The sequence below is a fragment of the Mya arenaria genome, chromosome 17, assembly GCF_026914265.1.
Source record: "Mya arenaria isolate MELC-2E11 chromosome 17, ASM2691426v1".
NCBI classification, from domain to species: Eukaryota; Metazoa; Mollusca; class Bivalvia; order Myida; family Myidae; genus Mya; species Mya arenaria.
In genome coordinates this window covers 21240159-21265502 of record NC_069138.1, presented here as the reverse complement: position 1 = coordinate 21265502, position 25344 = coordinate 21240159, and the positions used below count along the sequence as shown (strand labels likewise).

The 25344-nt window shown below is 35.7% G+C and overlaps 1 protein-coding gene across 2 annotated transcripts; it reads left to right on the top strand.

Annotated features, from left to right (window-relative positions):
• Nucleotides 1–387: 387 nt before the first annotated feature.
• On the top strand, nt 388–18302 carry LOC128223861 (TNF receptor-associated factor 2-like). 2 transcript variants are annotated; one of them, XM_052933291.1, is made up of 8 exons: nt 388–558; nt 6141–6316; nt 6924–7011; nt 12533–12631; nt 12862–12939; nt 15154–15228; nt 15913–15978; nt 16111–18302. In XM_052933291.1, the coding sequence occupies exons 2-8, from the start codon at nt 6165–6167 to the stop codon at nt 17092–17094; spliced, it is 1542 nt and encodes a 513-aa protein (XP_052789251.1). In that variant the 5' UTR covers nt 388–558; nt 6141–6164; the 3' UTR covers nt 17095–18302. The 2 variants fall into 2 exon arrangements, with proteins under 2 accessions (XP_052789251.1, XP_052789253.1); XM_052933293.1 differs by lacking the exon at nt 388–558 and adding an exon at nt 1796–5901.
• Nucleotides 18303–25344: the final 7042 nt, after the last annotated feature.

Sequence of the window (25344 nt, the reverse complement as noted above, 5' to 3'; positions counted from 1 at the left end):
GGTTATCATAGCCTGCATTCGCTCGAAATGCCTTTAATTGTTGTCTAAAAATCATAATTTTACATTGAATTATATAGGGAATAACAATGGTGGTGTGTAACCATAATACACAAAGTCAATGCGGCCATCATGCATTGAGATAAAAACGTTACTGTACACAAACAACCGAAAGGAAGTCATACATAAACAGTGGCCATTTTTGTGTTACGATTCATAAATTGGGTTCTTACTTTAAACTTGAGCAAATGGAGAGGTTCAATCCAGCGTACTCTGCACAACAAGAATATGAAATGGTCAGGGCAGATAACCCATGCTAGGGTAAACTAGACTGGTTCCCCTTATTTTCTTTTCTCCAAAACAAAAAAACCAGACAAGCGTAAACACTTCCGCTTCAAAAGTCATAGAGGGAAACTACTCTTTTAAACTGGCAGTGAACAGATTATATCAAGATATTTTGTTCTTTTGACGTTGAAGACGATGATATTTGTATGATAAAAACGCTACTTAGTGTTACTGATGATCCGTGAGAAATGTTGATCGTTTGATTTTTTTCTAAAGGCAAGTGCACTTTCCTACATAACCATATAATATAATGACGCTTTGTTGGGATCCCAGCTCTTACTCTTAGTCTTATCATAAGGCGTTTCATCATTAGATGGGATCCCATCTATAGATACTTTTCCTCCGCCCGTTTGAATTGGCCAATACTATTATTGTTTAGAAAGATTAATGTCCAATGTCTTTCACACCTTATGTCAATTTATTATGGGAGGAGTTGGGGATAGCCACTAGTGCTGGCTCGATATACCGATAAATCGATTTATTATTGTTGCATATCGGTTCAAAGGGAAACAACTCCGTAAATTTACTATTAGTACGAAGATTCGAAAAATATAGCTCGACATAAATTAAAACAATATCAAGACTGTTTGCAATATTTGTAAAGCAGAAGTAGCTAGTTCTCGCAGTACTTCAAGCTTGTCTATCTATCTATCTACCTAACACTCCCAACTCCAGTGTTAAACACCGTTGACTAGCCCGTACATCAAGGTATGCTGTAGCGTCGGGAGGTAGAGTTATATGATTTACCTGCTGACAGATCGGTATAATTATGATTTTTTTACTCGTTTTCAAAATTAATTTTAATGACTGCATTGAACCATAAGTCAATGACAAAGACAATAGTTCATTTTACCAGTACGGCAACGGAATTGGCCTGGCAATTTTCATTATTTGCATGCTCATTAGATAATATTTTTTTAACTGTCGACAAAAAGATGTCAATTTAACCATTTGGCATGGTCATGTATATATGTTTAAGAAAAGGCTTGTTAGTTAATACATTCACAGTTAAAATACCTTTTGTCTGTTAATCATTTGATTCTAGAAGTAATTTGTTGTTTTGTGTAACATTACTACACTCTTTGTTGGTGATTTTTGTTTACACAGGGTTCGCCCTGGGTTCTAAAAAGTTGTCGCCACTTTTTCGCGGGGGTTTAAGCATTTTAAGAGCCCTAAATTGCATTTAATTAGCACATTGTCGTGCAAATCATAACATTTTGTTGTACATGAAGCACAAGATATTAATAGCAAATTGTTATTCTGTTGACAAAATTCATTGTATATGGACTAGTATATAAATAAAAAAATATTGCAAAAAATGTGACATAAACATCAATATGTTGATTTCAGTCTAATGCTAGTCATTCTAAAATGCCGTCCAGGCTTTTTTTTAATGATGGTTAGCCTGGACCATCATTAAAAAAAAAGCCTGGACGGCATTTTAGAATGACTAAGTCTAATGCCTGCATACAATAAAAGAATACATTTGTGAAATTATGAGATAAATTTAAAATAAATGGAAACTCAAAGAAATATACATTGTCAAACTAGGGCCATAACTTTCCTAATAGAAATTTGTCTACCTACTCTTTACTCCAGCCAACATATTAGAAGCCTTATCAAATGGGGTTTAATCCTATTTATTTGATTTTGGTTAATCTTTTTGACACTTTTTGAACTCTTGGAATGCTGCATTTATAGCAATTACAAATTGCGACAAAACCGAAAGCAAGTCTATTTTTAGCGCGTAAACGTCATTACAAAATTTGCATATCACGTGACTTTCCGACAACATAAAATTCTACGATTTGCATATTTAAAACTAACACGATAATTACGCAACAACAAGGCTGTTGAGCTAAATATTAAAATTGATTGCTAATAAGAGACATAACAGTTAAAGGATGTCATTGTTTATCCGTGAAAGCAATAAAATTCTGCAATAATTAGCGAGGTGTTGACTGGGCCGTGACTGCTTGCCCTAATTATCGGATTAATTTTTGTTGTCGCACCAGCAGATGCGCTTGATTTATGACAGTGACAGAATCGATTATCATGCAGGCCGCATGGTCACCACTTACGTCATTTTAAGAAAATATTTTAGAAAAAAATCGTTGTCGCCATAAATTCGCCAAATTTGAAAAGTTGTCGCCACTTTTGCGATTTTGTCGCAAATGGCGACAATGGCGATCGCCAGCGGGAACCCTGTTACATGTTTTAAGTTTTTCTGAAATAAAAAGTGTTTTACTGTTTATTCAGACAATTTTGTACTATAACTATTGCTGTATCGTATCGACAATACGTATCGCGTATCGCCACCTCCATATTGGAACACGTATCGTATCGAAAAATTCTGAGCAATACCCAGCCCTAATAGCCATGAACATGATTGCCAGCATGGACCAACATGGGAAGCAACTCGTTTAGACATATTTCGCTCTTGTGCAAAATCATGTACGAAAATCTGGTTGTTTCCCTGCTATTTTCTACGCGTCTAAACTAACTGATGATTGGCCATGAGCATTCAAACCCCACTAATAAGGATAGTTGATACAATAAATTGGAAGAACATCGACTCTTTTGGCACTTTCACAAACTTCTTCGAGATTTTTTGTCCGAATGAAAAATTTCGAAGCGGTTATGAAGGCTTGAAGTTTAATGTTCCAAGCCAAAAACGTGAGTACAATGTAGTTTGTTTCTTAATATTTGTTCTATCGATATAAGTTGTGTTTTATGATACATTTATGCTGGTTATGTATGAAAATGTGTCACAAATGAAAGCATGGTCCGACTTTCCGAGTGTTTACGGAAATAGCCTACTACTTACAGACACGAACATGAATGTTTACACGGCATTACAGACTATTTAAAACATGTAAAAAATTAAATTTTTGGCAATGTAAACTACTTTACAATACAATTAAATGTATATTTAGATCATTTATGATATCTTTGATGATTTATTTCGGTTACAGAATAATTTGTTGTTGATTCTGTAAAAATTACATTGTCAATCATAAAAAACGATAACAAATAAGACTACAATCTGTTTCACATCATGATCTCTGTTGAATATCTTCTATTATTTAGAATTATTGATTATATTTTAAGGTAACTGATATCTTTATTATGAAATTATTTTTTTACAGCTAGAAGTTACATCATCAGATCTGTCTCTGGACAGCATTACCCAGCCGTCATAGCCACGAGTAGCACGAAATGTGATTGTTATTCCTTAACTGACACAATCTGATTAAAAAATGTATAAAAAAAATTGTATCTTAAAGCCTGGAATGATATGAAAATGCATCAAATTGGTTGATGAATTGATTTTAAAAAAAATCATTGGTTTATGTGGATTGGATGATGCATCAAGCGAAATATTCCCGACATGCCTTCTAGCAATCAGCAAGCCATTATGATAGCAGATCAGCAAGTCATTCTATGACAGACTCGCTTTCTTGCTATCGATCAACTAGTACGAAAACATAAGCTGTGAATTGTCAGGCCAGAGTGCGAGTATATATAAGCTTACATATACACAATTGTATTTTTAATATTGATTACTGTCTTGATAAGGCTCGTCTCTGCAGGAATTTAGGCATGTCGGTGGGATTAACACGTGTCAGTTATTAGCCTTGCTGCAATGAAAGGACATCTGCCCCGACAAGTAATAAAGGCCTTGCGGAATCCCAGAATGTGGCCGGAGAGATTACTTTACTTCAGACTTAAGTCAAATGCAGTGGTCGAAATTAACACAAGCCGGCAAGCCCTGCACTGGTAAAATGTTTTTTCGGGCTTGCTCAAATTCTGAATTTTATATAGCAGGGCTTGTTTAAAAAGTTGACACCAAGCACTAGTATAAGAAATTGGGCTTGTTCATCCAAAAGTCTAATTTCAATGACTGCAAATGACTAAAATGGTTTATGAATATCAACCCAGAGCTCCAGATTATCTGGCAGATACAGTGTGTCTGTTCCTAAGTTGCATTAAAAACATTCATCGTCAGATACTCCCGATACACCACTGGTCTTATATGCTTCATTTTGAACAATGGATGATTTGGTGAAGAAAATCCTATTATAATGAGTGATAAATGAGTAACTTTCATGCCAGCACAACATCGGTTTTTGAATGTCCAATGTCGTGCCAGCACAACGTTCATGCGTGAATGTCTAATGTCCAATGTTGTGCCAGCACAACATTCGTTTTTGAATGTCCAATGTCGTGCCAGCACAACATTCATGCTTGAATGTCCAATGTTGTGCCAGCACTACATTCATTTTTGAATGTCCAACATTGTGCTAGCACGACTTTCAATTTTGAATGTCAAATGTCGTGCTAGCCCGACTTTCATTGTTGAATGTCCAATGTTGTGCCAGCCCGACTTTCATTGTTGAATGTCCAATGTCGTGCTAGCCCGACATTCATTATTGAATGTCCAATGTCGTGCCAGCATGACATTCATTTTTGAATGTCCAATGTCGTGCTAGCACAACTATCATTTCTGAATGTCCAATGTCCAATGTTGTATGTTTAGCTAACTTTACACAGCTTATAATATAATTGTTTTTTTTAATGATTCTAAAGGACCTCTTGGAATACGTTACAAAAATTCAGTGGCAAAACAACTATTTTTAAGAGAAAGCCGAAATACTTGAAATAAATAAAAAAATCCCAGTTTTCATCATCATCAGATCATTTTCGCCGAAACATCAAAAATAAACCTGCTAGATTATAAGATAGTAGTATTTTCTATTCAATTTTAAGGATTGTAGATTGATTAATTAGGAAATTTATTCATTTTAGCAAATTATTTAGCATGGGTCTACCTCAGACATGAAAACTCAACAAGAGTTATTATTTGATACTTGTTGGTGAAATGTTTTTATTTGGTAAATACTCTAATTAATGCATTTGTAGAAATACTCTTTGAAAATCACATACTCTTTGGAAATCGTCTGATGTGAATATATCTTTTGACCCAAAATCTCATCTGGAGCTCAACTAAAATTATGTTTTACCTAATGTGACCATGGGTTCCCATTACTTCCAAAGATTATGATTCTCTCATCACACTTGGAATCCCAAATAAATAATGGAATTCCGGAATCCCAAATAAATTATGGAATTCCAAAGAAATAAGATAATGACAGGGTCTTATTTTAAATACACTCATGCATTTCTTTTTCTCCTATATATATCTGAACTGATTGTTATTCAACATAAAATAAGTTTATTATTGAATTTATTACAAAATATTATTTGGTAAAATCAGACACTCAAAATTAATTGTTCAAATTATTTCCGGGTACTACCGACAGTCATACAAATGATCATTTTGCAATAATTAAAACAGAAAATGGGATATTTTCTAGATTATTAATAGTGTTATCGTCCAATCATCTTGTCATGTTTAGACATTGGGTTTGTCCCTGTAATATTATTATAGGTTATAATAAGTTTTCCTGCATATAGCTAAGGCTTATTCTGTTGACCACTAGTGTAAGAATTCAGGCTAAGTTCATCAAAAAGTCTTATTTGGGTGACTGATATCATGTAAGTTTATCATTTACATAATTTGTTATAAAATTTTGTTAAAGATTCATACCTGTGTCAGGTCCATTGTACTGTAAAGTTAATGCTTTTAACTTTATATGCAAAAATCAATTAGTCACACTGTGCTCTTAAATTCATGTGGATGGTTGACTGGTTGATTGTTGACCATGATCTGAGGATTTAAGGCCTCAATTTTGTTACTATTGGTTGAACTATTTTCTATTGAATTCTTAATTCAGTTTGAAGCAGGACGGAAAGCTGATATGAGCATAGGCGGCTATCCGGCTGAATTGTTTGGCGAAGGCTTAGTAGATGAGAAATACTTTTGTATTATTTGCAAGAAAGTACTTAGAGAGCCAACTCAGGCCTACTGTGGGGACAGGTTTTGTAGGTCATGTCAAAGGACTCTTTTTCCGTAAGTATTTAATTATTTGAAAAGCTCTCCTGATACATAATGCATTAATCTCGGAGCAATGAAATGATTTTCTGAAGAATTAGTAATGCCTGTTTTTAGGGTGAATTATTTCTTGTTGAAAAGAGGAATTGGGCAATAAAAAGCCACCCAAAATGTGATTTGAATGATATCAATATGAATGTACACAAGTCATGATCATTTGTACCGAGTGACAGTATATATATATAGTAGATTAGTTAAAAGAAATAGGTATTGCAGCATTTAAAACAATACTCAAGACTTACAACTTGTGAATATGATTGTTATATTACATTTTGGCCTTTTTTTTGGTTTGTTCAATAATGATAATATCATAATACATGAATGCGTCTAGTATTGTTCGGACCATAACTTTGAGTATTTTGACTACTTAGTAGTGCATATTGATGATAAGATAGGGACTACTCAAAAGTACATTATTATGATTAGATGAGTCTCTTTTTAGGATTTTACGGTAACTTTAATTCTTAGTAGAACATTGTACATAATGATGATAGGATTAGTCTTTTTTCAGGCCACTACAGTAATCCTTGAAATCTAGTACTTAATGATGAGTCTATTATTGCAGAGATGGGGTTACAGCAGTGGAATGTCCGCGTCCTGAGTGTATGGATGAAGATAATCCCTCACAGAGAACCATTATCAAAGATGCAGAGGTAAGTTATCCATACTATTTATTTTAGCTGGTTTCTTTTTTTGCGGGGGCAAATGTAAGTGTCGTGAATCTGATGAAAGCATTCAATTTTGGACTGCCGTTGTGTTGTTTGAATTGATGTTTTGCTTTGTATCTGCATTAAAAATAGTTACAGAATAGTGACTAATGTTCGGGATCCCAAGAACACCAAATGTTTCACTGAGAGACATCAGAATAAGCATTAGGTTTGGCAAAAAGTTTGCTCGGGAATTAAATGCCATTGGAAAGAATAATTTTATTTGAAGATTATTCGACACGGTTTGTTAAATAATGCATGATGATTTTAAATTGTTCTTAGTTCAAATCCATTCTAGTCCTATTTCTTTCATTTAAGCTACACTCTAACAGATATACCATTTTTACAACTTTTATATTTTTTGTCTTGGAAAGAGCCAATTTTTGCGTAAATATCTGCAAACCAATGATAAAAGTTTGCTGACAAAAGATCAGATTTTAGATTTGCATATTTCCATAAAAAAATTAATGGCATAAAACATTAAAATTTGAACTTTAATATATAAATCTGCAATCTAATTATTTGTCAACCGTCTTGTATAACTGTTTTCCATGGATTTTCGCAAAAATTGGCTTGTTCAAAGACAAAAAATACAAAAATTGTCAAAACATCCAATCTGTGAGAGTGCAGCTTTAAATCTGTACATTGTATGTTAGATGAAAGCAGATCTGCATACACAAGTTTCTAAAATTTTAAGCATCCAAAATAATGCTGAAATTGCCAAGTTATGCAAACAATGACACCCTGTGTTTCATGTACGTGATTTCCTTATACTTGTATGAAGCATTTTTATCCATATGATTAGATTTCATATAGCATTTTGTGATTATTTTTTTACATACACTCATTAACCAGAAGAATGTCAGAGCCCTTTTGTACAAAACATTATGTGAAATTATTTCTAAAACCGACAGACTGCTATAAAACCAATATTTAAACGTTGAGTTAAGAAGAAAACAAAGACAAATCAACAAACTTTTCGAACGACTCCTTCAGTAAGGGGCATATATGATTTGAACTGGAGGTGTTCTTCATGATCCCTCACCAAACCGAAAAATGTTAAAAAATGGTACAAGTAGCTCCCTTGCCTGGCGCTTGGCATTTAAAGGGTACTAAGTGCTTGGAAAAGTGGTGTACTCAGTACTGGTTTAACCCAGGAAAGTTGTACCCCGTGTATCAGTGGTTCACACCGAGCACCAAGAGGTCTATTAAAAAAAAGAGCTAGGGTATCACACCCGGACTTTCTTGTATCCCACCACTGTCTCTCCCGCATGCTGTCCCTTCAGCAAAAACAAAGGACCCCGTTGGAAATAAGTGCATGCACTTTCAAAGGTTATCCTTGACCGCAAGGTCTAAATAGATACATACATACATATCTAAAGTGGTTTAGACATGTACCTGACATCTTAAAAAAACATTATGGCAGATGATAAAAATGGATTATACAAAAAGACCACAAAATTAGAAAAATCATAGATCTTGAACTCTTTGACTCTCGAAAAAAACCTTAAGATTCTTTGACTCTTGGGTTTTATACCATGTTGAAAGCCCTGCACAGTCATCAAAATTTGTCTTTTGGATGAAAAAGCCCGAAATATTATTCTTCTGCTTGGCATTACATTTTTGGGCTTGTGCTAATTAAATTGACCACTGCCTGCAGTGTTTGGATATTTTCTCTGTGAACATTCCTGGCATAAAATTAATTTTGTTGTTAAAATGTTATTAATGGAGCAAAGATGGTAGAAATTGCTGTATCAGTAATAAATAATATTTTCTACAATCAGGCACACATAGTCATGTATCTCTTTTCCCTTTAAAAGTTATATTATGCTTACACTTAAGAATTAAGTTTTCTGAGTCTGAGTCTGAAACTCAACCTCAAGACATTAGTTAAAATACGGACCCGGATGTTGCATGGGCCGTAATTACAAAAAAGAGAGCTCTAGGTATGACATGAAACTTGATATAAAGCGTATAAGCATAAACATGTTTAAAGGGCAGGTTGATGCAGTAAATTGGACATGGTGCTAATGGAGGAAAAGTGCACTGTGTATCAGGCTGTGAAGAAATTATGTTTCAACTGCCAAATATGTAAAGTTTGTTTATATTTATAATAATATATTAAGTTTTAATAAAAAATAGGATAAAATGGTCGAGTTCCCATGCTGGTCTCCTTAACTTTAGGGCAGAAGGGTGCTACCTTTAAAGCACAGGGTGTAGCACCCTTCAATTAGTCTTCCATTAGCTAAAACTTCCACACATTTCAAAGATCATAAATCAGCTTCTTATAAATCACATTATTTCACTTTGATTGACTAAAAAAAAGAAGATATTTGTTTGCATCCTCTTGCTTTGTTCACGATATAATTTTTATACGCCCATTCAAAGACGTATTATAGTTTAACCTGTGGCGTAGGGTCAGTCGGGCCCTTGACTATCTAGGGCAAGTATGAAAACCAGCCACATTGCTCTAGTCACTGAGGAGTTATTGCTCCTCAATTATAGAAAATACCTAAAATAGGTCTTGTCAAATTAATAACTTTAGAAGGGTATGTCCAATCATCATCAAATTTGATCAGAATGTGTTATTTCACGAACAAGTTTGATAACCAGCCGTATTGCTGAAGTTGCTTTAGAGGAACCGCCCTTGAATTATTATTTTTTTCCAAAATTTGTCTTGTTGATCATTTATTTAAAACCTTTTGTTCAATCATCACCAAATTTGGTAAAGTTGAGTATGGACATTATATATCTGACTAGTTCAATAACAAGCCATATCACTTCAGTCATTTGAGTGTTATTGTCCCCTCAGTCACTCAATAGTTATGACCCTTGAATAAGCAAAAGCTGTATTAACTGTTGTATGCTCTTGCAGTTTGGCTTGAAGTACAACCCGCTTTAAATGACTAAACTTGGTGTCCTAAAATTAAGACGGGCGTATTTTGTGACACTTGTGATGATTTAATTTCTAACAAAATTTAAGTGTAATCGATGAGTCCCTCATGGCCCAAAACTGTAATTAAATATTTGGTTGACTGATCTAGTAAAAGAGCACATTTAAAATGGCCAATAAATTTCATTCATTTTTTTGAGAAAAACAAGAATTTCCCCTCAATTTGATCAACCAGTATCAATTTGAATCCCTAAAATATGTGTATTCAGCAGGATCAGATTCTATATACAAATTACAGTGTTCTGATACATTCATTCAGACAATTCAAGATTGCATAAATTTATTTGTTCAAGTGTTATTTGAGAAAAGTTGACAGCAATACTAAAAGCGTTTTCTTTAATAGCAAAGTCATTTGGTAGTAATCAATGGCATGGCCTACCGTAGTATATGGCCACTAGCTGTTAATCCAATCAGAACTGAGAGTTACCAAATACAGGCTTGCCATTGGACGGCTAAATTGATTTGTTGAATCTTCATAGTTTTATCAGGTTAGGATATATGCTCAGTATTATGTGCTTTAATTGGTGATGGATGTTTATGGACTATTGGATGAAATAAGGTATGAATCTATGAAACATTTACAATCATTTTTTAAACAATGATTTTAAAATTGAATTATTTGTAAATAACAATTTATTGCTTGAAAGGTTAACTGGTGATTGTAAATTACAGACAAATACATATAGTATAGTCTAGTACTCAGCATAAATGAAAATGAAATAAATGAGTAAGTTTAAGTGTTGATTTTCATTTGTAGTACACATTCAATACCGAAGATACTGCTAGCAGCAGCTCTTACAAAAGAAGTCATTTTAAGATTAATATATATAATTAGAATTGAAGAGCTTAACCTGCAAAATAAATAGAAAAATAAATAAATTTATGTTAAAATCCAACTTTACAAATGTAGCTGACTTGTTTACATGGGTCTGAGCTGTCTCCTTGTTCATGGGAATGGGGAAGGGGTAAAGAGCCATTGAAAGGGGGAAATCATGGGCAAGGGGGAATTTCATGGGCAAGGGTGGGAAAATCATGGGCAAGGAGGAATTTCAAAGGAAAAGGGTAAATTTTATGGACAAAAGGGAATTTTGAATTAAAACTGATAAGTTTTATTCTTATGTAATAGCAAGTATAAATGAATTGTTGTGTGCTTTAAATATAAAAAAAAATCAATTCATATTGAACTGGAATTTAGTTGCATCATCTTGCAGAAGAAATATGCCTCAATTTTGGATATTTTTTCCTGACTGCTCGAATATCATTCTTCTTAAACATGACAATCGGAAGAGGAAATTTGACCCCAAAATTTGGAAAATAATATTGTAAATACTTTAAGGTGGTGAATGAGGAGATTTCAGCATAAGGTGGTAAATGAGATTTCAGACCCAACCCCGTAGAAAGAGATTATGACTGAGTGATTGTGGTTACAATTTATTAAGTATGTCATATTGTTAGACAGCATTGTACTATAATAAAGTTGACTTTTAACAACTGGTTTGTAAACTACAAATTTTATTGATTGATGAAAGAGGTGTGTTTAATCTTTCAAAAGAAAATGGTAAATGCTGTCTAACAAGTAATTGCCAAATAATGATAATCAAACTCTGAAAACTGAATCATGGGTTAACAGCATAACATAAAAGATTATCCCAATAAATTAAATTATATAATGAACAACACTTGTTACAAAGTTTCTAATCTCTTTTTGAGTTACAAACAACATGCACTTATCCTACGAGGCATATTTTTAGCACCTCTGTTTGTTGAAGAGTTATTACGATAGGTTATGATATGCTATGTCATTTTTCGTTGCCTTGGAATTTGAAAAACTTGGCTGTAACTCAAAACCATATTCACATATTCTGAACGTTTAGTTATAAGACAGTGTCAGTATGACAGCGTTAATCTTAGAAGGACACTCTTAGTCTTACTAGGGCACCTTCAGTCTTAATTTTGCGGGACTCCTTTTGTCTTAGTTGGAAACCCTTAGCCTTAGTGAGACACCCTCAGTCCTAGTGGGGCACCATTAGTCTTAGTGGATCACTCTTAGTCTTAGTGAGACATCCCCAGTCTTAGTGGGGCACCATTTGTCTTAGTGGGTCACCCTTAGTCTGTGGGATACCCTCAGTCTTAGTGGAACACCATTTGTCTTAGTTGGACACCCTCAGTCTTAGTGGGTCACCTATAGTCCAAGTGGGACACCCTCAGTCTTAGTAGGGCACCATTTGTATTAATTAGACACCCTCAGTCAGTCGTAGTGGGACACCCTCAGTCTTAGTGGGACACCCTTAGTGTAAGTGGGACACCCTTAGTCGTAGTGGGACACCCTCAGTCAGTTGTAGTGAGACACCCTCAGTCAGTCGTAGTGGGACACCCTCAGTCAGTCGTAGTGGGACACCCTCAGTCGTAGTGGGACACCCTCAGTCAGTCGTAGTGGGACACCCTCAGTCTTAGTAGGACACACTCAGTCGCAGTGGGAAGCCCTCTGTCTGTCAATCATTATTTTTCTTTCAGATTTTCCCTGATAATGCCATAAGAAGGGAGCTTTTCCGCCTACATGTACAGTGTATAAATGTGGGTTGTGAATGGAAGGGAAAATATAGGGAATTTGAGGTAATTCTGAGAGCATGGTCTTCAGCAGTAGTGCTGCCTGCATCATAATAAATTATTCATGAGAAAAACTCTTTAGAAGGAAAATATAAGTAAAACTTTTTAAAAGGATTTTTTTTTAAGTTTTACAACTATTTATATACTTATAGGGATATCATTGTGGTTGATATGGACTTATGATTATTCTAGAACTGGGAACCAGTAGATTAAAACCCAGGCATATTTGTTTTCAGACTCATTTTCCAGTGTGTGAATTCCGATTGGAAGCGTGTTCCCATTGTAATCAGCCAGTTCGAGTTTTAGAAATGCAGGTATGAATCGATTCACTAAACTATTTTATCAGTTTATTTCATATATTGAAATTTTCTGATGCTTTGAAACTACAGTACATCTGATACAAAATTGTATTCCATCACCACAGTCTCATGCCTTTTGTTCTGGACATTGATTATAAGTTTAAATGTTATATATTTTACAAAGATTGTGAAGAAAGCTATAATAACTTATATATTCTAAGTCACTTTTGTTGACACAATATTGCGCAAGAGTGTGGTCTTGTGTTTTAGGGGACACCGGAGTGATCGGAAAAAAACCACTTGTCCTGCTTGGTGACCACTAACCAAACTCACATGTACCCAGGTCGAGAATTGAACCCGGGTCGCCTTGGTGACAATTGATTGCGCTTACCACTGCCCTAACTTGCACATTGATTGTTTTGAAAAGCATATTTTTTAATAAATCATTTGAAATCTTCTTTACCTAATAACTTAACCTACTGGTAGTACAATTTACAAAAACAAAACGTTTTATGTTAACTATATATAAGTCTCTGGTTTAAGGTTAATAAATTATACTGGTTATAATGAAAAGATATCTTCAAATTTTGAAGAATGTATTCATGTTATCCTGAAAATATATAGTTTGAAATTGGCTTTTCAAGTATAATCCATTACTTTTTCTTACTGGTCTGCCATTCATTTGTTTGATTTTGAATTTTCAAGTTTTGGTAATGTAAATTGTACAAACCAGAAATGATTATATGATATTTGTGATAACAGAAGTAAACTAAAAGACATTGATGAGTTAACTAGATCATGTTCAAACATTATTATTTTTATTGCTTTCATTGATTGATCACTATATTATTCTTACGGGATTGGTGAATAAGGAAAATAAACATACAGAAAACATGGAAAAGAATACTCACTTATGATACATTTGGTTTTCCCTACATTTGGTTTTCCCAATCTATTTTTGGAAGTTTCTAAAATTAGAACTAGAAAATTAGGTCAATGAATGTGATCAGATTGTGTATAAATAGAAACATGTAAACATTCCTGTGTACAGTGGTCATAAATTGGCTCACAGATATGCATTTAGAGTGCTGATTGTTCTACCTTGAGAACTATTCATAAAAATTAACTGTTTAAAGATGCACTTTTACTACCAAATAAGATTTACCACAATCAAAGCCATTGTTTTAAAACACCAAAAAGGATGAAAAAAGGTCGAAAACAATGGCTCTTATGAAGGATACCGAGTTTATTTTGAAATGAAAATGCAGAAAATATTCATTTTACCATATGGGACAATAGAAGATCACAGTAAATCTTTTAGCACTCAACAATCATTTAATATTTTTGCGTTTTCAACTAGTAATAACACGATTACAATCTTGTTATCAGTAATTAATAATATGCATAAATGCATTATTTATTAAGTAGTTTAAGGTTTATCACTCTTAATTAAGTTTGTTATACATGTGTATGGAGTGATTTTGAATAAGAGTGTCACTTAAAAGACGAAATACAAGATTAGACAATGGTTTATATTAATAGATCTCAATCCCTTGACGCAAGGTCATGGTTTTCCAACATGAATTTTATGAAGCTTGCAGTTTATGTAATCTGTTCATAGTAAATTAAACCATATAAACACACTGTACATAGCTGTGATTGAAGATTTGAAGTATAGTGACGATACATTTTACAGCAGTGAGAATGCTTGAATTTGCTAAAATGATTACTTAAAGCTGCACTCTCACAGATTGAATGTTTTCACGACCTTTTTATATTTTTTGTCTTGGAACAAGACAATTTTTGCAAATATGTATGGAAACTAGTAATATAAGACTGCTGACAAAAAATTAGATCGCGGATTTTTATATATAAGTTCAAAAATTGATGTTTTATGTATTTTTCTTAAACCGTTAGTAATGGTTAAAGCCATAAAACATTAATTTTCGAACGGAAATATGCAAATCTGCGATCTGATCTTTTTCAGCCGTCTTATATTATTGGTTTGCAGATATTTATGCAAAATTTTGCTCTTTCCAAGACAAAAAATGAAAATGTTGTCAAAACGTTCAATCTGTGAGAGTGCAGCTTTAAATCATCTAAATTTATAGGGTTCCATGCATGTTTCACCAAAACAGTCTTAAATCCTTAAACTAAAAGCTGCGAGTTAGTGAAGTGCGCTGTCTCTGTGACAACTCTTGTTTTAGTGAGAAATACCACTATTTTCAGGTGCATGTGCAACAATTTTGCCCAGAAGTGTTTGTGAAGTGTCCGGACTGTGGGGAAGATATAAAGAGAGTATTGGTGAGCTGAAATTTGTTGTAAAACTGTAAAGAATACATATTTTAGTCTATGGCAAGTTACATTCTACAAATGTTATATAAGAAAATAGTGTGAATTTGTTAGTGTGTTCAAGTGCAAAATGGCAATTTAAAAAATATCAACTTCTCCATTTCAACATTTGTAATCATCAGATTCGTCGAATATTTTCCCTCAATAACATTTTTGTCCCTCTATCCCCGTGAAAGACAATAACTAAAACAATGTCAAAACTGTTAATTTGTGAGATGGCAGCTTTAAATACTGCGCTGAGAAAAGCACACCGAATTGTATGTTTGCCAAAAAAGATATCTAGACATCGTGAACACAATGGTATCGCTTCAGTAGCTCATGACTTCAGTTTGTTGTTAACCGTCTGTTTTTCAAAGATTTTTTTACCATAGCCTTTGTGCTGTTTTCGGGGTTGAGCAAACCTGGATTAACCATGGTCATACATGTAACTCAGAACCGTTCAAGATACTAGTATTCAATTTTACTAGAGTAAACATACTTGTATATTTAGGTGCATATCTCTTGCATAATTATTAATGAGCTATGTCCCTTTTTAACCAAAAAGAAGAGTAGACGAATGGTGATATTCGCTACGCTACCCTCTTTCTTTATATGTTACCATGGAAACAATATCCATTGATTTGATTGTTGCTTTAGTTTGGGGATCATCAGAGAAGCCACTCAAATATCCAGTGTCCAGCCTGTCCACCAGGATCTAATCCGGTAGGTGTTACTTTTTTGTTAAAAGATCGTTGAGACTTCATAGTCCCATGGACACATTTCAATTTCAAACTTAAGACAACTGTTCTGGACTTGAAAAGGGAATTTCATTTTCCTTAAATTGTTCATTTCCAGATCAGCAAAGAAGAGTTTCAGGCTCACTTTAATGATTGTCAACACAGCGGGTATGTTTTTGCACAGTTACAGCGTCTTGAACAACATGTTGGTAGTACTGAACAAGACCTTGGTGAGACGAAACGTCAGTTAACCGATAAGTTTACAGAAATCGAGGCAAATATAAGACAGGTTGCTGCAAATGCACCTCCAAACTCTGGATTTTCCGGTAGCTTACCACCAGATTTAAACCTCGACCAAAAGATTCGCCAACTTTTTGAACAGATGGCGGTCAGTCTGAACGAAAGAGTGGACACAAAAACTGGAACCTTTGAAGGTATTGCTAACACCCTTCACCGAGAGTTGGAGAAGTCGATAACTGCTATTGAAAAGCTTGATAGACATCGGCGTCTTGAATCTGAAAAGGCAGAAGCAAGTCAGCAGAAGATAAAGTCTCTTGAAAGAACGATTGCTGCAAAGGACGCTAAAATTTCAGAACTTGAAATGAAGCTGAAGGATGTGGAGGTTTCTTGCTACGACGGAATGTTTATTTGGAAAGTCTCAGATTTTTCGCAGAAACAGCAAGATGCGATTCAAGGGAGAAGCATCAGTATCTACTCAAACCCTTTTTATACGCGGAAGTTTGGCTATAAGATGTGCGGTCGTCTTTACCCAAATGGAGATGGCATGGGAAAAGGCTCGCACATGTCGGTTTTCTTTGTCATTATGAGAGGGGAATACGATGCCTTGCAGCCTTGGCCATTCAAGCATCGCGTAACATTCTGTCTTTTAAACCAGGAGGGTGGCAATGCGACTGTTGATTCATTCAGACCCGATACAACAAGCTCCTCTTTCAAGAGACCCACAACAAACATGAACATTGCCTCTGGATGTCCGCTTTTCATAAGACTTGACACTCTTACAAACCCAACCAACGGGTTCTTGAAGGATGATACCTTGTTCTTGAAAATGATAGTCGACATTTCTGATTTTAAGGAGGCATAATCAGTCGTTGTAAAAACCTGTATTCATTTGGTAATTATGCTTGAATGTTCAATTTTAAACTCGGAAGGACATGTTACATAGTCTTCTTGCAATGTACACTACATTTATTTTTGAACTGAGTTGGAATGGGTTGTTTCTTAATGGGACTTCTCATGTTTTGGCACCATTTTTTCCGGGAAATTCATAGTTTGATCTTGGTCAATGTTAACTAGAGCGCTCTGTACGAACACTACATTTACGGCTCTTTTTGGTTAAAGACCGAAATGTATACCCAAAAGGAGATACACAATTCAGGTCGGATCGGTCGGGAAACCGGTATCAAATACTTAATTTTGTTACGCCAATATTAATAAAGCGGAACTGTTGGTCAAAGCAACAATTTAAGACTGTATGTGTGTCCGTTCTTATTTGCGTGTGTATGTTACACATTTTCGCAGCACTAACATAAAGCTATAATCGGATTATTTCATTTAAATTACGTATAATTGTAAAGAGCAATCAGAAAGGGTGTCGCGCGTGAAATTACCTCCCTTGCCGGAAGTAAGCCAAACGTAGCATTGCGCATGTGATTATGTATTGACTTCCGTTAAAACCATTCTTTTTTTTGGCGACCAAGATCGTTTGTGCTTTTGATAATTATATGATCAGGTGCCTCGTTGAACAGTTAATAATAGTTAGTCGGCACGGTCACGAAGACGGTGAAATATCGGACGGAAGTGTTTTGATAGAGGAACTTTCTTCGCCCACTCGAGAGCCACACCGGCAAAACAAGTCGGTTTTTTTTTTTGAAGATAATTGGATCACAAAATGCTCGCCTCTCGAGTTTCAACTCGAGTTGATCCTGTCACGAATACAAGAAAGATATTCTTCGGCACGTTTCTAGAAGAAAAGGTTCCCTTGACAAGAGAGATTAACATTTGTCAGACATTTATATATTATTTTTTTCTTTTCTTTTGATTTTTTTTCACATTTTATGTATGGACACTATGGTAAACTAGCTATTAGCTATTGCAATTACAGAAAGAGGTTTTACAGAACGGGTTGAGATGTATTCACCCAAATTAACGTTGAAGCTGAAAAATACCTCCAGGTTCCTGCTCTTCGTTTCATCTTTTATTCCCTGAAAATATGAATTATATATCTTTATTCCTTCTTATATTTTAAAACACAATTAATAATGGTTTGAAAAAAATAAATAGTTGAAATGACTTGTTCGGGTAGTTACAACCTGGCATAGATTAACCAGATCTGGGATGACCCTGGGATCTTAAAATATACAGAATGAACTAGTAAGTATTTCATTAAATGTGCCGATTGATCTGCAAAATTGGCTATCTGCACTCGGAAAACGATAATAATACTTTCATTAACCAAAATAAGGTATCGGATGAGGTTTATATGAAAGAGAATGGTATTAAATCGTAGTTTTGAACAATAAAGTGCATTGTGTGAGTCGGTAAGCCTATTTATATATCCTTGTACATATGTTTATCACTTAGCTTATTGTTTTAAAAAATAATAAATTTACATCACTTTTTGTAAGCTAATGACATTAACTTATCTGTTGTAACCATACTCGTACGCTCTGATCATTTAAAGGCCACGCCAGTTCATACAGGATCTCCATTGGCCCCTTATTTAAACCAGTGCATTCCCCGCTCTCACTGTAATCGACCGAGTGCTATCCCTTAAATCAGAATTGAATTGTAATACATTGCCCGTCCAATCGCCTGTTCGTCCACTCTTCAGACTGTTTCACTTGTATAACGCTTACTCCCTTTTCTATGATGTCAATCAAGTGTATGGCTTATAGTAAAAGCACCCAGGTAATCAGATTAAAGGCCCAAACACGTTTGGTGCTTATGCCACTTGTTCACTTGTTGTTTATTACTTTCTTCGATATATGTGATATATACAAGTGACACTTACATAAATGATAACGTAATTTTGGTTTCATACATCAACTGTGCCAAAAGTTTGCTTTTATTATTCTTTCTTATCGCGTCTCAATCCAACATATCCGAGAATAAACACTCGTGATAACCACGTATGCTAGTAAATATTACAGGTACTTTGCATCTATAGTTGACGTTAAATCTCTATACAGCTTGTTTGAAAAAAACAACAAGAACATCCAACAACACCCACAACAAAAGTCGTCACAATGACGGTGCACATGGAACGCAGAGTTCTTGTCTAGTCAGTAGGTAAATTATATGCGTTGGCGTAATCTAAAATTCTTTATTTTTAGATAAGGTTTTCTTGGAGTGAATATTTATTATGTATCATTCAATCAGGACAAATGGTTGCGAGAAATTAAAGTTCGAACAGAATGACAAGGCCAGTAGAGAGAAGCCGTAGTCCTATTTCAGACGTGATATATAGAGCGTATGCAAGACTATCAATTCCACATCGTCAGCGTGATGATTGTGTCACAATGCTTTCCTGCTAATTATTTAATTACGGAACAAAGTAATCACAAAGCACTATTATAGGAAAAAATGTAAAACCACATCGTGTGGTACATATACTTTGTGTAACTTATAATCTTTGACTAAGAGCGCCAAATATCAACACAGTGATTAGAATTATTGTAGAGCGCATGTCAATGCCAGAACTATCCCTAGTACATAGAAAGGCTACATTCCGTACAGTATCTGCGTTAAATTATCTATACTCGGTACCTTACCACTGCGAACACAAACGAGAAATTCTCATATATTACTAATATATAAGGAAGAGTGCTTTGAAACAGAGAAACTTTGCAAACAAATACAGAAAGTCCTCGATTCAGATGTTTTTTTTATTTGACGTTTACAAGCCAAATTATGAAAACAGTTTTGTTGAAACCCTGCCTTGCAACAAGTTTATTAATGTTTTAAAGGCAAGCACAACAGTTGTGATAATTTCTGTAGATCTGGACATAAATATACTCGTTTCAACTGAAACTGAATTGTGTCAAACTTGGGTTATTTATAACAAAAAAACACAGGTCAATCACTTACCGCCCCTGTGAAAATAGCTTTGCTAACGTCTCACTTTGGCTACTTTATCCGATGTACGGTGAAACTGTGTTGATTCTCACCGAGTCGAGACCGTTTTCACCGCAAACATTGAACCAGGAAACATGGACGCACCTGACATCACTGCCATTGTAAAGGACAGCACGCGGCCCGACTAGGTATTGTGACGTATTTGTTTATGCAACCGAGTGTAGGGAATTTGGCAGGATTTTCGATATATGGATATTTCTGCTGCAACGATAAAAATTTAAACTAAATAAGTATACTCGTGCATTTCACCGTATTGTGTGCAGAACTGTTACTTTGACAGATGAGTTCTGTATGGCTTTCCTGATTTAAAAAAGTTTCTTCCTAGCTTTTGTCGGCTGTTGCTCTTTTGGACAAAGTGAATGTAATGAAAATAACAAGGAACACAGTTACCTGAACTGACACGTGAAGATCGCAAACGTAAATCATCTCCAGGGAGATTTGTTGCAATACTATGTTCTCACTCTGCCAGTTAATATTTATATGAAAAGTTAAAGAAACAAGCTCAGTAGCAAAACGTTAAAACATAAACCCCCGTTTAATGGCACAGGGTAAACGCAAAAGAAATAGAACACACAAAAAAAATCACCAACCAGAAACATGGAACAACAGCATTAAACTCCCCAAACAACACAGTGCATAATAAAAACTAGGCGTGTTTATCAAGGATTGTTAAGTCAAAACCTGAGGAACACAAAGTCTGATGGGAATTTTCGTATTCCCACAATTCTCCTGTAGACCTGTACAACTCTAGGTTCAGCCAGTCGAGTCGTTCAACTTTCTACAGAGGGAGAGGACGAGATGATACTTTTCACAGACGAACTGACGACAGAGGGAAGTTGGCAATACCCCCAGTTGTGGAAAGACTGACCATTTATATCCAGTTCGGGAAAAAGTTACAACAGACCGCAGATTCTCGAAATAATCCAGCAGGGTAACACAAGAGTTTGTGCAAAAATCTTTTTGGGGCATAAAGTTTACAAAAATACCTGTTTCTCAACAATAACTAGTAATAAAAAAGGATTCCAATATTTTTAAGAAAAATGTTTCAAAAAACCAGATTGTACAGTACATTGTTTCTAGTACCAAAGAAATCCGACCATAGTGACCATAGGATAACCTAGCTATATTGGATGGTAGGTGTATTTTACCTTTAGGTGGAAAATGGTTTAATAATGTTTTCCGGTCGAAAGTAATATTCTCTGCTGCATGTAGAGCGCGTAGTAATTTTATTTAGCAGTTAAACTTTGTGACTTAACTCATGGGATTCTTAATTATGTTTGCAATAATACAATTCAATTTCAATCAATTTCGACTTAGATCAATAAATACAACTCTAAAACACTACATTTAATTTATGATATAATTCAAAATTTTACGAACTACTTCAACTGATGTACCTGCATACATCCGAGGTTGTTTTCGATAAAATGGCCGAGGAGTTCCGAATGTATCAATTTAGCCCATCATTAGGAACTCCTCGGATGTGCGTGAAGTTAGCACCGTATCACCATATCACCGCGGTGATGCGGTGCTAGCACCGTATCTCCATAAATTGTCAGATCAGTATACTAGTAGTATTAAGAGTCTCTTATTCCTGGATATGACACCTATAACACTGTGGGGCCAAGACCTAACCATAGGTAAAAGTTGCATGTGAATAACCTAGGATTTTAGGCCGGCAGTGCCGTATTTGAATATAGGCACATAATGGCTATTTGCCACATAGTCAGTAAAAACACACGCCGAAACGTTGGTTTATAATTAAAAGTAAAGTATAAGTGTTATTTTTTGTGTTACTCAATTAACCACATAGTCAGTAACTCATATACAGGGGAAACCTTAAAATCAGCGATGGGACCATAGCGATCAATGTCACCGTGTAGCCAAAACATGGCCATGGGTGATAGAACATGTTAATTTCCTAGGATTTCAGGCTGAATAGGCGGAATAAGGAGATGACATAGGTTCCAAATGACTATTTATCGCATAAAATGGTATAACTATGGTACGGAAACCTCAAAATGAGCATGGAGACCATAACGACCTATGTCATCGTGTAGCCGAGGACTAGGCCTAGGTAATAGTATTTGTGAATAACACAAGCTAGACAGGCTTTGCGGTAGAGGAACATAGAATAGACTCCCAATGTCTATTTGCCGCATATTCATTAACTGGTTATGGCACGGACACTTTAAAACAAGCAAGGGGACCATATCGACATATGTCACCATGTAGCCGAGACCTAGTCCTAGTTGATAGTACATATGAATAACCTAGGATTTTAAGCAGGCTATGCGAGATACGTACATGGAAAATGCACCCAATGCCTATTTGCCTCTTATAAATGACATGTTATGGTGCAAAAACCATAAAACGAGAAACGGGACCAAAGCGACCTATGTCACCATGTACCAGAGACCTAGTCCTAGGTGATAGTACATATGACTAACCTAGGATTTTATGCAGGCTATGCGAGATAGGGACTTAGAAAAGGCTCCCAATGTATATTTTCCTCATATCCATTACATGTTATGGTGCAAAAACCTTCAAACAAGCAAGGGGACCATAGCGCCCTATATCAGTGTGAATCTTAGACCTAGTCCTAGGTGATAGTACATATGAATTACCTAGGATTTTATGTAGGCTATGAGTGATAGGGGCATAGAAAAGTTTCGCAATGGCTATTTCCCTCATATTCATTGCATGTTATTGTGCAAACACCTTAAAACGAGCAAGGGGACCAAAGCGACCTATGTCAGCTCGTTGCTTAGATCTTTTTCTAGGTGGTAGTACATATGAATTATCTAGGATTTTAGGCAGGCTATGCAATATAGGGACATGGGAAAGGCCCCTTATGCCTATTTGCCTCATATTCATTACATGTTACGGTGAAGAAACCTTAAAACGAGCAAGGGGACCATAGCGACCTATGCCAGTTCGTTGCTTAGACCTATTCCTAGGTGATAGTACATATGAATTACCTAGGATTTTAGGCAGATTGTGACAGAAAGTGACATGGAAAAGGCTCCAAATGCCTATTTTTACCTCATTTTCATTAAATGTTATGGTGCAGAAACCTAAGAACGAGCAAGGGGACCATAGCGACCTATGTCAGCTCGTTGCTTGAACCTAGTCCTAGATGATAGTACATATGAATAACCTAGGATTTTAGGCAGGCTATGTGAGATAGGGACATAAAAATGCTCCCAATGCCAATTTGCCTCACATTTATTACATGGTATGGTGCAGAAACCTTAAAATAATTAAGGGGACCATACGTCACCATAGCGACCTTTGTCAGCTCGTTGCTTAGACCAAGTCCTAGGTGATAGAACATATGAATTACCTAGGGTTTTAGGCAGGCTATGCGATTTAGGGACATGAAAAAGGCTCCCAATACCTATTTGCCTCTTATTATTACATGTTATGGTGCATTAACCTTAAAACGAGCAAGGGGACCATAGCGACCTATGTCAGCGTGTGGCTTAGACCTAGTCCTAGGTGATAGTTCATATGAATTACCTAGGATTTTAGGCAGGCTATACGAGATAGGGACATGGAAAAGGCTCCCAATCCCTTTTTGCCTCATATTCATTACATGTTATGGTGCAAAAACTTTCAAACGAGCAAGGGGACCACAGCGACCTATGTTAGCGTGTAGCTTAGACCTAATCCTAGGTGATAGAACATAAGAATTTCCTAGAATTTTAGGTAGGCTATGAGTGATAGGGGCATGGAAAAGGCTCCCAATGCCTATGTTCCTCATATTCATTGCATGTTATTGTGCAAAAACCTTAAAACGAGCAAGGGGACCAAACCGACCTATGCCAGTTCGTTGCTTAGACCTATTCCCAGGTGATAGTACATATGAATTATATAGGATTTTAGGCAGATTGTGACAGAAAGTGACATGGAAAAGGCTCCAAATGCCTATTTTTACCTCATATTCATTAAATGTTATTACATGGTATGGTGCAGAAACCATTAAATAATTAAGAGGAAGGGGACCATAGCGACCTATGTCAGCTCGTTGCTTAGACCTAGTCCTAGGTGATAGTACATATGAATTACCTAGGATTTTAGGCAGGCTATGCGATATAGGGACATGGAAAAGGCTCCCAATGCCAATATACCTCAAATTATTACATGTTATGGTGCATTAACCTTAAAACGAGCATGTGGACCATAGCGAACTATGTCAGCGTGTGGCTTAGACCTAGTCCTAGGTAAAAGTACATATGAATTAGTTACGATTTTAGGCAGGCTATACGAGATAGGGACATGGAAAAGGATCCCAATGCCTATTTGTCTCATATTCATTACATGTTATGGTGCGGAAACCTTAAAACGAGCATGGGGAACATATCGACCTTTGTCATCATGCAACCGAGACCTAGTCCTAGATGATAGTACATATGAATAACCTGGGATTTTAGGTATGCTATGCGAGATAGGGTCATGGAAATGGCTCCCAATGCATATTTGATTCATATTCTTTTCATGTTTTGGTGCGGTAACCTTAAAACGAGCAAGGGGACCAAAGCGACTTATGTCACAATGTAGCAGAGACCTAGTCCTAGATAATAGTATACATGAATAACGTAAGATTTTAGGCAGGCTATGCGAGATAGGGACATTGAAAATGCCCTCAATGCCAATTTGCCTCATATGCATTACATGTTATGGTACAAAAACCTTTATACGAGCAAAGGGACCATAGCGACCTATGGCAGGTCGTTGCTTAAACCTAGTCCTAGGTGATAGTACATATGAATTACCTAGGATTTAAGGCAGATTGTGCGAGAAAGTGATATGGAAAAGGCCCCATATGCCAATTTTTAACTCATATTCATTAAATGTTATGGTGCAGAAACCTTAAAACGTGCATAGGGACAATAGCGACCTATGTCAGCTCGTGGATTAAACCTAGTCCTATGTGATAGTATATATATGTATTACCAGGATTTTAGGCAGGCTATGCGAGATAGGGACATTGAAAAGGCTCCAAATCCCTATTTGCCTCATATTATTACATGTTGTGATGCATTAACCTTAAAACGAGCAAGGGGGCCATAGCGAACTATGTCAGCGTGTAGCCGAGACCTAGTCCTAGGTGATAGTACATATGAATTACCTAGGATTTAAGGCAGGCTATACGAGATAGGGACAAGGAAAAGGGTCCCAATCCCTATTTGCC